The sequence below is a fragment of the Pyxicephalus adspersus genome, chromosome 1, assembly GCF_032062135.1.
Source record: "Pyxicephalus adspersus chromosome 1, UCB_Pads_2.0, whole genome shotgun sequence".
NCBI lineage: Eukaryota > Metazoa > Chordata > Amphibia > Anura > Pyxicephalidae > Pyxicephalus > Pyxicephalus adspersus.
In genome coordinates, this window is record NC_092858.1 from 113,439,418 (window position 1) to 113,453,291 (window position 13,874).

General features: G+C 38.2%; 1 protein-coding gene across 1 annotated transcript in view; it reads left to right on the top strand.

Moving 5' to 3' along the window:
- ELAPOR1 (endosome-lysosome associated apoptosis and autophagy regulator 1) overlaps positions 1 to 13,874 on the top strand; it is a 57,935-nt gene continuing 44,061 nt past the window's right edge. The window contains exon 1 of the mRNA XM_072424264.1: positions 1 to 157. Within this exon, the coding sequence (XP_072280365.1) occupies positions 41 to 157 (117 nt within the window). The 5' untranslated portion in view covers positions 1 to 40. The remainder of the gene's footprint in view (positions 158 to 13,874) is intronic.

The window sequence follows — 13,874 nt, forward strand, 5'->3', positions numbered from 1 at the left end:
ACCTCACCAGCAGACAGGTGTTGGCAAGTGGAAGCAAGCCATGCTTAAGCCAACCATTACTTTAAGATACTATGTTGGAATAACCCTTTTCACCTTTGTGTTACTGGCTTTAAACTTCAACCCTCTTCATGGAGACATGCTTCATGCTTGCAAAGAGGTAAGAATTTTAAAGGGATTGCTTGAAATAATAAACAAATAGTAAATATCAGATAGAGGTGATTAGTTTTTTTCTTTATAGAATAAGTCAGCACTATATATTTATGATTAGTGACAGATGGGAAGGAGTTACCAAGCTTTGTTAAACAAACCTTAGATAAATAAGGGATGCAGAAGGGTTGTGCAAGCTCATGGTTACCTGACAGCTGTTACAGGTCACATTGTCTTAAGTGTCTTGCAGGCTGTTTTCTGATGATTAATATGGTCATGAGCCACCCAGGATGGATCCGGTTACAGTCCTTCAATGTAGTTTTGTGCTGAAGCTGAATTTGGATTTTAAAGTGCATGTTAGTATAACTTCCAACAAAATAAATCAATTATGAAGCTGCAAAATCTGACACAAACAAGCCCAATAAGGCAGGTAGTAGCTTGTAAATGCATAGCAAGTGATCCTATTTTTTGTAACTTGATCTAATCTCTCATGGGGTCTTCTGCATTTTACTATTGTTTACAGACTTTGTATTCCAAAGTCTAACATAATCACGCAGAAAGAGATGAGCCACAAGATACATAACAGTCAGATTACATATGATAAGAACAGTATAATCTTAAACCGTTTGCTACCTTATTGGAAAGATTTCTAGTTGATCCTGTTCTATTTAGTATTATCAGATGTACCTGCCACAAACCTATTGAATATAAAAAAAAACATGCATTGAGGATGATGAGGGTTGACACTATTTTGAGTTTTTGTTTGTATTGTGCATTAATTGCATGTCATTTCATTGATGTGGTTTTTTTTTCTCACAATCAAGGCAAAACATTTTTTCCCTGTGCATCACATTGTTGCAATGCATTATACTGTAATTTTATGTTGCATTTTAAAATAGTAGTATTAAAAGTGACAAGGCCACCTATTGTAAATTGTGTGAATAGGCCCCAAGACATTATCTTGGTTTTGTAGTGCAGACTGAAATAATGCAGAACTGGATCCTACTTTCTGAATCTGTTTTATGACTGGAGCAGTCATTAGTGGAAAATTAGCAAACACCTTATTGAAACGCAATATACTAAATGCCTGGATTATTATTTTTTTTTTGTGGTTCCTAAAGTGTATTGAATGAAAACATTACTCCAGAAATTCCCAAAAACATACTACTGTGACTGATCCCCATAGGCTTCTTGCAAACGTGTGGTCTAAAACTACACAGTTAGCTGCTCCTAATATTCACCTGGTAGAGACAAATCACACTGCAGGGCAATGTATTAAATGGGAGCAGTTGGGCCGCTATGGCCACATGGTTTACAACAAGTCTGAAAATAGCGTAAATGTTAACTAGTCAAGATAAAATATGGTGGCTGCTTTTGCTAGCTTCTTGCAGAAAATTCTAGTTTCAGCTGTTATACTTACCTTCTGGCTTCATTTTTTTTGGGTTAGCCGGGATTAAATATATAAGCAGAACAAAAAAGTCAGATGGTAGTAAAACAGATAGTGGGTAAAAGTCCGGTTCTGGGTAGAGACTAAGTATTAAAGCAATAGGACCTGTTTGTCAGCCAGGCATTACACATCTTTAGGTCTATGGCTCAGTAATACAGGTCTCCACATTTCTCAAATGACAAGTTTCTTTTAAAATATGTAGAAAGTATTTTTGTTTCAATGTTTCTTTTTTCTAAATAAAGGGGCCATGCCTAGATAAATGCGTAGACTTGATTTTGCAGGCTTGTTTGTCATGCAGGATTTGAAGCTGTTACCATCCACATTATGAATGCGTTACTAAACTGCTGTCAAAGTATATGTAAGCCCTAGGGACTCAAACACATTTCTCATGCATTTTCACTATGCATTTTAAAAGTCATCTCAATGTATTAGGACAAAGCAAACCTTACACACACACATGTAATTCAGGGCACCATAATATACCATAACACACTACTGTGCTATGGTGTGCTGTGTTCATAAATGTCCTAAATTTCAATTTGTTTTGGATATCTGAGGCATTTCTGGATGGTATAACCCCTTTATTTAGAAATGGGCTACATTACTGCAACGCATGCAAATGTGTGAAAGGCATTTGTTAACAAACTGCACCAAAAGCGAAATGTTAATTAGGCTTTGGCCACAAACTTATTTTATTTGGTCTGTTAGATATACAATTGGAATCATATTATTATTTTTGTTTTGATAAGTGTTAAAAACATTGTTGACTTAAAGAGACATTCAAAGATGTCCTTATGTCTTCTGCATGTTTTCTGTGTCATATCAAGGAGCCCTATTAGTTCATATCTTACAAAATAATTAACTCTTTTATGTTGTACAGATCAATTAGTGGTATGGGTTGAGTGAGTCATTTAACCAAAAGCACTGGAAGGGTGAAACCAGTTATTACAAAAAAAGAAAAAAACGAAGCTGGGCTGAGGGTTTTTTTCTGTATTTGCAGGATCTTTGCAGCAAAACAAAAACAAAGTATGTGTGTCACAATATTTTGCCTTGACATCATGCTTTGTGTTGGAATACCGTTTTCTGGGCCAAACTTGAAATGAATTGAAAAAACAATTAATCTCAATAAGAAGAAACAAGAACACATGAGAAGTGCATGCAGTAATATACAGTGGTTATTTAGATCAATCTACTGCATGCTCTTCTTATGCGTTCTTGTTTCCTATTGAGATTATGTTTTACTTTGCCAGAGAATGCAATGTGAAACCAAATGAATTGCTGCATTCATTTGGTTTCACATTGCATTTTCTGGCACAGTAAAACAATTATTATAGCAATAGCTCTATGATAATTCCTGATAATATTAATCCTGATAATTCCTGATTATTGAGCTCACCTGTCAGTATAAACTCCGCGGGATCCACGCATAGGCTGCTGTTCAATGGACACGAGTGATGCCGCTACCACAATTTCCGGCATCATTTGCGTCTATAAAATGTGGGGCCACACATAGGCAGAGAGGCCGCTGGTCTAGAGACATCTATAGAACAGCAACCTAATATGAATTGCAGCTGGCCCGCCATTACTACGCATTGCAGTAGCGGTGGGTCAGCTGCAATTTATATTAAGAATTCTTTTGGGGGCCAAAAAAAATGACTTGCAGGGCCAGATTTGGCGCCTAGGTGATTGAGAATGAATGGGAGCACAAAGCCTCCCGGGATACCTTTTTCGGGCATCCCGGGAGGCTTTTGGTTGCTCCTGCGCATAGCCAAGATGCAAGAGGAGCATTTTTGTGGTAAAAAAAAAAATTGCCAAACTCACGCATGCACAGTGAGATCGGCAAGTTTTTTTTTTTTCCAACCTACGTCACCAGATCTCGCACCTGGGTCGGTTTATACAGGAAGAAGAGACGAAGATGGAGCCACACAGCACGCCAGCTCGTGGACAGATGCCAGGACAGGACGGAAGAGACCAACGGATAGATCAGAGTGGCCTGCGAAATCGAAGGTAAGTGGATTTTTTTTGTTTTAGGCACTTTTGGCTTTAGTTCTTCTTTAACAATGTTGCGAATCTAGCAACTGTTTTCAGTTTTTTTTTTTTTGAAGTTCTACGATAAGGGGAAGAAATACAATGCTCCTATGTTAGAGTTGGAATAAAGTAAAAGTAGACACTACTTTTTACAAAGCTGAAAAGCCATAGTTCAAATATTCCAATGTTACAGAATGTACAATTTGTCCATTTAAAGATGTCAAAGTGTTTAGCAAAGGTGTATACTGGCTCAGGGCCATATACTGCTCAAACATACAAAGGAACATTTCCACGTCTATACAATGCACACTTTCTCAGTGTCTGGAAGTGTCAGCAAATAGGGCACCCAATGGCAGGCACACTGAGGAGTGTAACAAGTGCTAAACCTGCTATTGCCAGCTTGCAATGGTTTAGGAAGGTCTAAAGCTATAAGGCTAGAACATAAATCCTACATTCATTTGTGTTGTAATTCTTTTTTCTACCAGATTTTTGCAAAGTAAGGAACGTGGGTTGTCACAGCTGGGATTTCCAGCATTGGACACTGGAAATAAGGATCACCTTAGTTGTTTTTGGAACTAAGTTACCTTAGTAGCAGTGCAAGTAATTTATTTTGACCTGTTATCAACCTCAAGCAATAGTTGTATAGCAGTGTTGGATTAAGAGAAATTGTCAGAGAAAAGTGGTGTAATATAATCCAATCAGTTACTGTACTCACATGAAATAGACTGATAGGAAAACAGTGACAGATGAGGCTGCTTCTCTTTCCTGACCAGTAACAGGCTTGGGAGGAAGGAGGGTTTCCCAGAAAAAAATCTGGACTTTAAGGTAGTGGGTAGGAGGAAAGAGGCAGAAAAAAAAATTTATTTAAAGTTTTATGGATTTTACTAACAGAAAAGAATTTAGATATCAGTATACATATTATTAAACATGCACAATCAGGTCTCAACAGTATCAACCATTTAGCCAAAATTGTACAAATATATGCCACTGAAAAAAAAAATTCAGTACAAAATTGTTGATCACAGGGGGTTAATAGTAAGTAATCTAAATACATTAGTTTGCAATTTTCTCTGATATGTAATCGTATAGCATGTAAAGTTCCACATGCTAAGGTAGAAAGCTTATACGCTGTATCCCACCCGTGGTACAAGAGAGAAAAGTAAGAAGTAGGAAGTGTCCGAAGACGGGAAGAAAAAAAAAAAAACAGGTCAAGAAACTAACATAAATAGAGAAGTAATTTAACTGCACAGAGGAAGGGTGTAGACTATTCTGAACACACTTAATTGAATACTTTGCCTGTGGTGAAGCTGCGGAAAATACAGTATAGGAATATCATTGATCCTATTTGGACCATATTGCTTCACGTTTATCCAAACGATCATTCTAGTCAGCAACTCCATTAGTCTAATGTCTTGTATGTGCTTATAGAGATCTAGTTCTGTAGGAGGGGATGTTGATTTGCACTGTATTGTAATGAAGCACCTCGCCGCAGTTAGCACAAGAGCCATTTGGAGAGACCTTGAACTGGACCTAGTAGTTGTTAGTACCCTACAGTATGTATGGGGGTAGAAAACAATTTAGAAAGGAGCCTAACAAGTTTAAACCTTTCTTAAACTAGTTTTAACATGGGAAAGACATCTTGTAAGGACATGATTGTCACATGGATTAGCAAATCTACCTATGTTTGACAAGAGTTCATTGAAACATTGCTAAATTCTGTGAAACATGAATTTAGCACTAGGTGCAATTACAGTTTTTTTTTTAGGGCTAATAGGAAAACGGCCAACAAAAAACAAAGACCAGATATGGTGTCTTTAAGTAAGACTATGCATAAGGTGCTTGCCAACCACAAGTATAAACATAAAGACAAAACCGAGGGGTCTTTATAGGCAAGGTTAATGTATTAAAAATACAGTGCTTCTCAAAGGTACAATGTAGATGCTTAGGATCCTTACAACCAAAAGTGATCTCCTGAAATAGCCATCCAAAATGGCACTATACAGTCAACAACTAATCACGAGTAATTATATAATAGTCCACAAATCCAGACTGTAACCTGGAGATCTGTGGTAGGCAAATGTTCCAGAGAATACCTAACCGCGTCTTCCCCACTAAGAGCTTCCTCAGGGGTACAGGGGGTGAGGCTCAGACCTCAGGCTTTGGGGGAGACAATGAGGGCTTTGCCACGTGCCCTTTTATGGGGTGAGGGCGGGAGTAAGAGGTAGCACCAAGTCCGCCCCTCCAGATGACATATAAGTGTGGAGAAACACCCCCCGGGTATTGGCTGACTCAATACCTGCATCAGTACATCCTACGGGATACCGGTGAGGGTACAGAGAGCGAATCAATTGATGGAATCATACGGGGGACAAAATAATGATGCCAGGCAAATAGGTTCTGCCCTGCACATTAATGAGAGCACTGACATGAGCTCCCGTCACCCGCAAGTTGGCAAAGGGACCAAGGGGGGAGATAGAGGGAATAGATCAAAAATGATTGATTAGAATATGGCTAAATGTATATGACAAAGTGGGGGAAGAAGAGAAGGAGAGGGAAAAATAAAGACAGAAAAACTGATGACTATCATGGTAGGGAAGGCTAGGGGGAGGATCCTGTTATGGAAGATTGTGTATAGCAGATATATACCATATGATAACCACAGAGTACCGTCAATATCCACACATCACCAACAATAAACAGAAAAATTAACACAATACTAAAGGTAAGAAAATCAATCATTCCTATACACCATATATGACAAAACATGATATATACAGATGCAATCTCTCTGATCTCTGTTTCTACACCACTGACCAAAACCTAAAATTTGATAGAATCCAAGGGCCAAACATAAGTTGGGAGTCCAAATTATTTAACTAGACAATGAGTATTTGACATTTTAACACTTTATACACTGATATGACTGGATTGGAAAAGTTACCTAAAAGGGTTAGCAAGTTAAATTTTAGAAGCCACCAAAATTGAAAAAAAGCTCTAATGCTAACTCATGCAATTCAATTTTTTTTTGTTGTTTTTTGGAAAAAAAAAGATTGTACAGATGGCTTTTTCCCCTGTAAATTTGTGCTTTGCCTAAAGATATGTGGTGTGTCAAGGACAGCTTGTTCTTTCCTGTTATTGTTGTAACGTACAGCTAATTGGTAACGTTTAGCATGTTTGAAGGGTGTTATTGTTCACCTTTAACTAGACACCATAATTTTTAAATGCTGTGTGCAAACAACAACATTTGCCAAACACTCTAGAACCTCCTGCAACATGGTGGACTTTATCCTGCTTGTGTGGGTTTTTCTTTAGGGTGTAAGTTACATTTTTTACCAATTTGCAAAGTCAAAGATGCTTGACAGCAGAGTCCAAATGCTATATAACTTCCTTCAAGGCCACATTCAAAAAGAAGTGATTCATAAAGCATGCTTCAAATGTCTAAGGTTGCTCATGGTGTACCCAGGGTTCGGTGTTTTAAACCTAATTTATTTCTTTATTTTTTTGAGATAAGAATATAAACTTATAAATGGAGAACAGAAAAACAACAGTACATGGGTCTGCAAACATTGCATTGTACAAATGGCCCCATAGTGATTTAGGTTCTACACATGTCCCTTTGCTACATCATAAATATGATCTTTCAATGAATGCATTATTGCACATAATATACAGAATACTGTGACTGCCATGGCCCAACCTCAAGCAGGGTCGTGCAACGAGGGCCGCCTTTTGCTTTTGGAGTCTCAATATGTGGACATTGAGCAAATGCATCACTGGATCCAACCCCACTGACATATCAGCTTTGGTGGAGAGAAATACATTGTCATTTGCCTAATCCTCGGGAATGTCCGAAAAAAGGAATCCACTTCTACAGCACAGATTACTGGAATCGGGGTAAGTGGCGTGTAGCTTGTCCAGGGTAAAGTACCAGTGCATGAGAACTTTCTACGTATTCTCTTTATATAAAGCACATACCGAACTCTTTTTGGCTCTACATCAGACAACCTGCCAAATTTAAAAAGGCAACTCCCTACTAAAAATAGTTACCCATTTATTCAAATACGCATGTTTGACAAATGGAACAACTGTCTCTGTATTCAGGATTGGATAGATTTAAAAAATTAGACCCCTTCGGGAGGGGCCCCTCGCGCATACTTGCTTAAATTGTGTAGTTGCTGAGAAACTGAAGTTTTTCTATAAGGGTTTGGGCTATATGTCTAACCTGCAGGTAACTAAAGATTGCTGAGGAAGGAAGTTCAAATTTGTTTTGTAGGTCAGGAAATGTGAGCGACTCTCCAGTTAGGAGGTTTGATATAGGACCAAAACATATATCATTGGTGGCCCAATGTTGAATCATTTGTCGTGTCAGACTATCCACTATCTGAGGGTTGTACAGAAACGATGTAAGTAGAGATTTGAGGGACGCAAGACGATATTTGTCCCTTCTGAGTATCCAGATCTGTTTAGTAAATCTCTTAGGTGCCAGCAAGGAGGATTCCACTATATGGTGAGGCCAATCTCCTATGGTGAGATTGGAAGAACTGGCACTGTCGAAAGTTTCTCAATCTCCATCCACCTATTATTATAGGCTCTCAGGCAATCCAGAAAGTACCTAAGGAGATCCAGTATGTTGCTTGTATGCTCAAACAAAATTCATAATCTCCGCCTGCATCTCGTATCCTTCTAGGATTCTTTTAAGAGAGGGAAGCATTACCAGAGGATTTATTAGCCTAAGGAGGATGTTATCCGCATATTTTAAAGGTTTTTGTACAAATGGAGACCCCAGCTATATCTGGATGCTGCCTGATGGTCTGAGCTAGTGGCTCAAGAGATTACGCAAATGGCAAAGTGAATATAGTGGGCACTCTTGGCTTATGTCCTTATAAATGTTTATTAGTGGTGAGGTGGAATAGGGAAACTTAACTGCCACTGTGGGGTATGAGTATATCGCCTGAATGTCTTGCAGGAAAGGGCCCCTAATCCTTAATGCTGTGGGGAGAGAGAGTGCTGTACATAAAAGACAACTGAGGCGATGGAATGCCTTTTCTTTGTCAAGACTGAGCAGTAGTGCCCCTTCCTCCAATCTATTCAGGGCATCAAAAAAAACAATCGTTCTCCATATGTTATCCCCAGCCTGATGGCAGGAGATAAAACCCACCTGGTCCTTGTGTACAATGGAAGGCAAACACATCCCCAGCCAGGATTTTTGTAAAGATCTTCAAATAAGGATTTAGCAATACAATGGGGCAGTAGCTCATAGGATTCGAGGGATCCTTTCCTGGCTTAGGGAAGACCGATATGTAGGAGTGTAATGTGGTTTGTGCAAGTGATTCACCCCCCAGCATGCTGTTGTAAAACAAAAGTAGGTGAGGGGAGTAGTAGGGGTGTAAATGTCTTGTAATATAGAAAATGAAACCCATCCAGCCCCAGGGCTTTGTTGGTGGGTAAATAATTATTAGTAGCTTCTATCTCCTTAGGAGTAATGGGACTATTAAGTTTCCCAATTATTTTGTCCTCTAGTAATGGGAGAGAGCACTTAGTGAGATAATTATTTATTTGGAATTGTAAGGCCGGTCTGCTCTCTAATTGTGACCTATGTACCTTTAAGTACAAATCGGAGTAATATTTGTAAGTGCGTAAAATCCTCCCCCATAATATTAGGGGCCTGGGCTATGAAACGAGACGAGTTAAAATGGGAGTGCATGAACAAAAACTGAGAGGTATTTGCGACATACACATTGCACAAGGTTACTTCAACTGAGTTTAGCCTACTGTATACTATAATGTATCTGCCTTCTGGATCAATTGCTGACTTAAGGAGGACAAAAGGGACTCCTGCTTTATAACAATATAGCCACTCCTGCCATCATTTTACTTTTAGTAGGGGCCATAAAGGCCTGGGAAGTTGCAAATAGAAAAGAGCCTGTTCTATCCAGGTGGGTCTCCTGGAGGAAAGCAACCCCAGCTCCACACTGCTTGAGCTATTGCAGTGTTTAGTGTTTGAGTTTAAGCCCATTTCATGAAACAAACTGTGTCATGGAATATCCTTATACAGAGGGAACAATACATAGGAACACATGAGACAGCCCCGTCAGTACCATATTTAAAAGAGCCCAGGGTATACTAGAGGTGGATGCAAAGTACTTAAAATCCATAAAATAAATCAGAATTGATGAACAGCCACAACAGCTTCCCTTTGCAAATAGTACAAACTCCATAGTCTACACGCTGTTATTTCCACTTCCTCCTCCATGGTAGCACACATGTGCTCTAATAGCAGACCTGCACTGGGTACACTGGGTGTATTTGGGGTGGAATGGGAATGCGAAGGTCCACCCATTACTTTCTTTCCCATTCCATAGACCACTTCCCTGAAATTTACTAAAGCACAGCAACCATATATATATATAAAATTAAAATGTCTTTACTTAGAGGCCTAATTGTTTTGCCTATATATTAGGTACCGTATTGACAGTTGAAAAAATTGATTAGATAGAAAAATTAAAATAGATTATGTACTGAAGTCTGCAACGTGTTTAGAATGATGAACTAAGCCATTGGGGAGTGTTTTAGTGGAGCAAATCTCCATTCAAGAGCAGGGGTGGCATTTAATGCTTCTAATTGTACCAAAGGTCCTGCAACGATAGCCTCTATGAACACCTGATTGTTGACCATTCACTAGTTTTGTCTTTTAGTAAACCAGATTTTCTATAGGTAATCTCAGGATTTGTGTTGATTTACTTTTAAATGGTAGGGTGAGAATTTAAAATTACCCAGTATGAATATAAATCTGCCAGATTTCATTGTTACCACTTACTGTTACTGCCACAATCTGAGGGCATTGCATAGGCCCCTGGATCTACTAAAAAATCAATAATTATTTTCTAGTTTTCGATTTAGCTTTCTGATTCGCACAATTTACGTTTTTATCGCTATATTCTCTACTATGTCAAAGTTGTCTTATTAGTTGTGCTTGATAAAGAGGTTTTGACTTCAGGATTATTATGTACCATGTTTATTATTGTAATTTTCTCTTTGCGTTTAAGGTACATTTAATTTTTTTTCCTTTTGTTATTCTTCTATATTTATATGTTTTCAATCATTGAAATTTAAGCTCAAATATTTTTAGTGAAGTATGTTATTAAAGTCTGAGTTTGTTGTGCATTCTTGTAGCTTCTCTGTTTAGCAACTTGCAGCGTCCCTAGCCTCCTTTTAGTCATATCCACTCTGTTTTATCTCGGCATTCCCATAACACTGTGTGCTGCCGGATAGGATTAAAGAGTATGTTCTGCAAACAATGAATACATTAGTCCTGGTCATGATCCTATCCTACTATTGGCTGCTAGTCCTATTTTAGCCTCTCTAGTCCTAGCACAAGTTATGTCTGCCGCTTGGCCTATTTTCACCATAAGTACTGTCAGCCGCCTCCATTAACTTTGGACCACCTTGACCACAAATATTGCCTGCTGCCTGCTCCTACTTTGGACTGTCTAGACCAGTGTTTCTCAATCTGGGTTCCTCCAGAGGTTGCTAAGGGTTCCTTGGGCAATGGGCAGTTTGTGACTCTGAGGTCAGCTTAATAGATACCAATGATATTTTTGGCAATCTGTAAGAGTGACATTCATCCTACTGACCAGCAGTGTAGGAGACATTATTCCTACTGAGCATCACACTAATGTACTGTGGATTCTGGATATAGTAATTATAGTAGGCGATCTCTAAAGACCTCTCATATAATTTAGAGGGGTCCCCCTGTGTTAAAAAGGTCAAGAAAAACTGGTCTAGACTACCAGTGCCAGTCAACTTGCTGTCCCTCCTCCAAAGCCATCTGTTCCCTGCTCGCCCTTGGTGGCCCCTGGCGACCTGGTGATCACCCATCAGCAAAGCAGTTACAATGGACACTGGGGGTGCCAGCCCATCACTCCTTGCAGGGTGCTTACTTTAAAGAGACACTTAAACTCCAAGCCTCAGGTAATCATGAGCGACCTGCCAGGGGGCGTAGCTCTAACAACTGCATATAAGGGCGAAGATGGAAACTGGTGGCATTAAGAATGGCGTTTCTGGCATTAGATAGATGTAGTTGAATGAAGACCTCCGTATTCAGAAAAGACAATATATATCTTTTTTTTTTTTTTTTTTTTTTTTTTTTTTTTTTGATATGTCATTGTAAATTTTAAATTAAATTCCTGGAGCTCATGGACAGAGCCTGTCCAGATCATGAACACCTCTATATACCTGTGTATAAAAAAAGAATATGGCACTGGTATTTAAAAAGACAAAAAGAAACAGTTCCCATGTGTCTGTAAGTAGAGAAGGTAAATGTACAAAAGACATTTCTAGTTGGAACGATAAAGTTTAAGATCAAAGGTATTTGCAACTGTATAACTTTTTTCATTCAAAAATGTGTTTAAGGCCCCTAGTGCTTTTTAGTGGGGGATATTATTGAATAAAGATCCTTAGCATCAGTCACAACCAGAAGAACAAGCTAGAATTTTTTGAGACCATGTATGTTGTCCAATATTTCTTAAATTTCTCTGGTGTCTTTTAAGTGTGGTGACATACAGTCCTAAATGGGTGTCAAGCAGATAACATGCATGTTTAGTGAGGCAGTTAATGCCTGAGACAATTAGCCGGATCGTAGGATTTGTAACACACTTGTAAGTGTTTGGTAAAGCATAAACGGTTGGTACAAGGGATCCTTCATAAGTAGGCAAGTTGTCTGTTATTGGAAAGATGTATGTATTTTTATTAATAGGTATAGTTGTCTTGTTGGAATAATACAATACTATTGAATGAAATTAGAGTGTTCTGATCTCTTTAGGACAATATTTTCATACACATTTGTTTGTGTTGACTATTGTCCATTACAACTACATTTCCTCCCTTGTCAGAAGGTTATTTCATTATTTTATAGTTACATTTATTAAGACATGTTTGCTGTCTAATGTATATAATTTGAATAAAGTCCATGTTTTTATTTCTTCCACTTATTTAAAACATGGCTATATTAAGTCCATATTAAGGGATGCGAAACCCCAGGGTTTGCTTTTCTGTTTGGAAAGTCCCTGGCACAGAGGTGATCAGTCAGTAATGTAAGAGTGGTTTAGTATTGGCTTTTTCTGGTTGATTATGCCTTCTGTTCCTTCCACTGGGTTAGATGCCTCCTTCTTCAACAAAAATACTTTTAGACAAGAATGAGTGGGTAAGCATTGCACCTGATTGTGTGAAGCGGTGGCCATTTAGTACTTGCCAATCTGGGCAGGATTTACCAGGCCTTTCACACTCCTTGTGCGATGCTGCATATATAGGGCATGCGTCCTTTCCAGGCAGGAATGTGCTGTCTCTTGTTATTTGATAGACCTACCAGAAATTAAGTAGGATGCCATTTACCCCCACTTTTGTGTTTTTATCACACCTAAATATAAGATGGACGGGTCTGTCACTGGACATATAGGGTGGCTCTTTGGTTTCTATATATGCTCTAATTACATAGGATTATTTTTGCAACAAAAAAGATTACTCCTACACCACCACAATTTTTTTTTTCAGTTCAGTGTTTATAAATCTACTGCTAATTGTTTTAATCTATTTAATAAGTGTAATACATTTTAATTTAAGCATTGATGCAATATACTTTAATTTCCTTTTAAGAAATACTGTAATTTTTTTCTGGTATTTGCTTAGCATGCTTTGCTTGGGGAAAATACTGTTTCTGCCTTAAGGCATGCTTTGCATCCTGGATCCGGCTAACCCTCCTGTTTGTTTATTGTATGCTTTCCACATTAATTGTTTCACTGTTTTAGTATTTGCTAAAGACAAAACAAAAACACACCTTCATATACAAAAATGTGAACCAAAATTGTACTGTTTATAGTTTTTTATTTGGCAATCTGCTGTAAAATTAAGAATAGCAGTGTACATGCTGAAAATGTAAATCCTTACCTAATTGAAAAATGACTTGTGCATTTTATTAGATAGAGAATAAAAAGGGTAGGGTTAGACCCTTTTTATTGTTTACATATGTCAAGTTTATTTCTGTCTGTCTGTTTTACTGTTAAGGAAAATTAACCCTGTATTTTGTCCTGGTGTCCAAGACATATTATAGATAAATGTTGTCAGTTTGTCAGCTAATGAATCATCAAGTAAATGCTATGGTAAACAAGAAATGTTAGAACAGGTGGTAATCTGGTAGAAACTACAGATAGACAGACCTAAGGGTGGATGGATCATGTTAAAAGATATGTGCTAATGC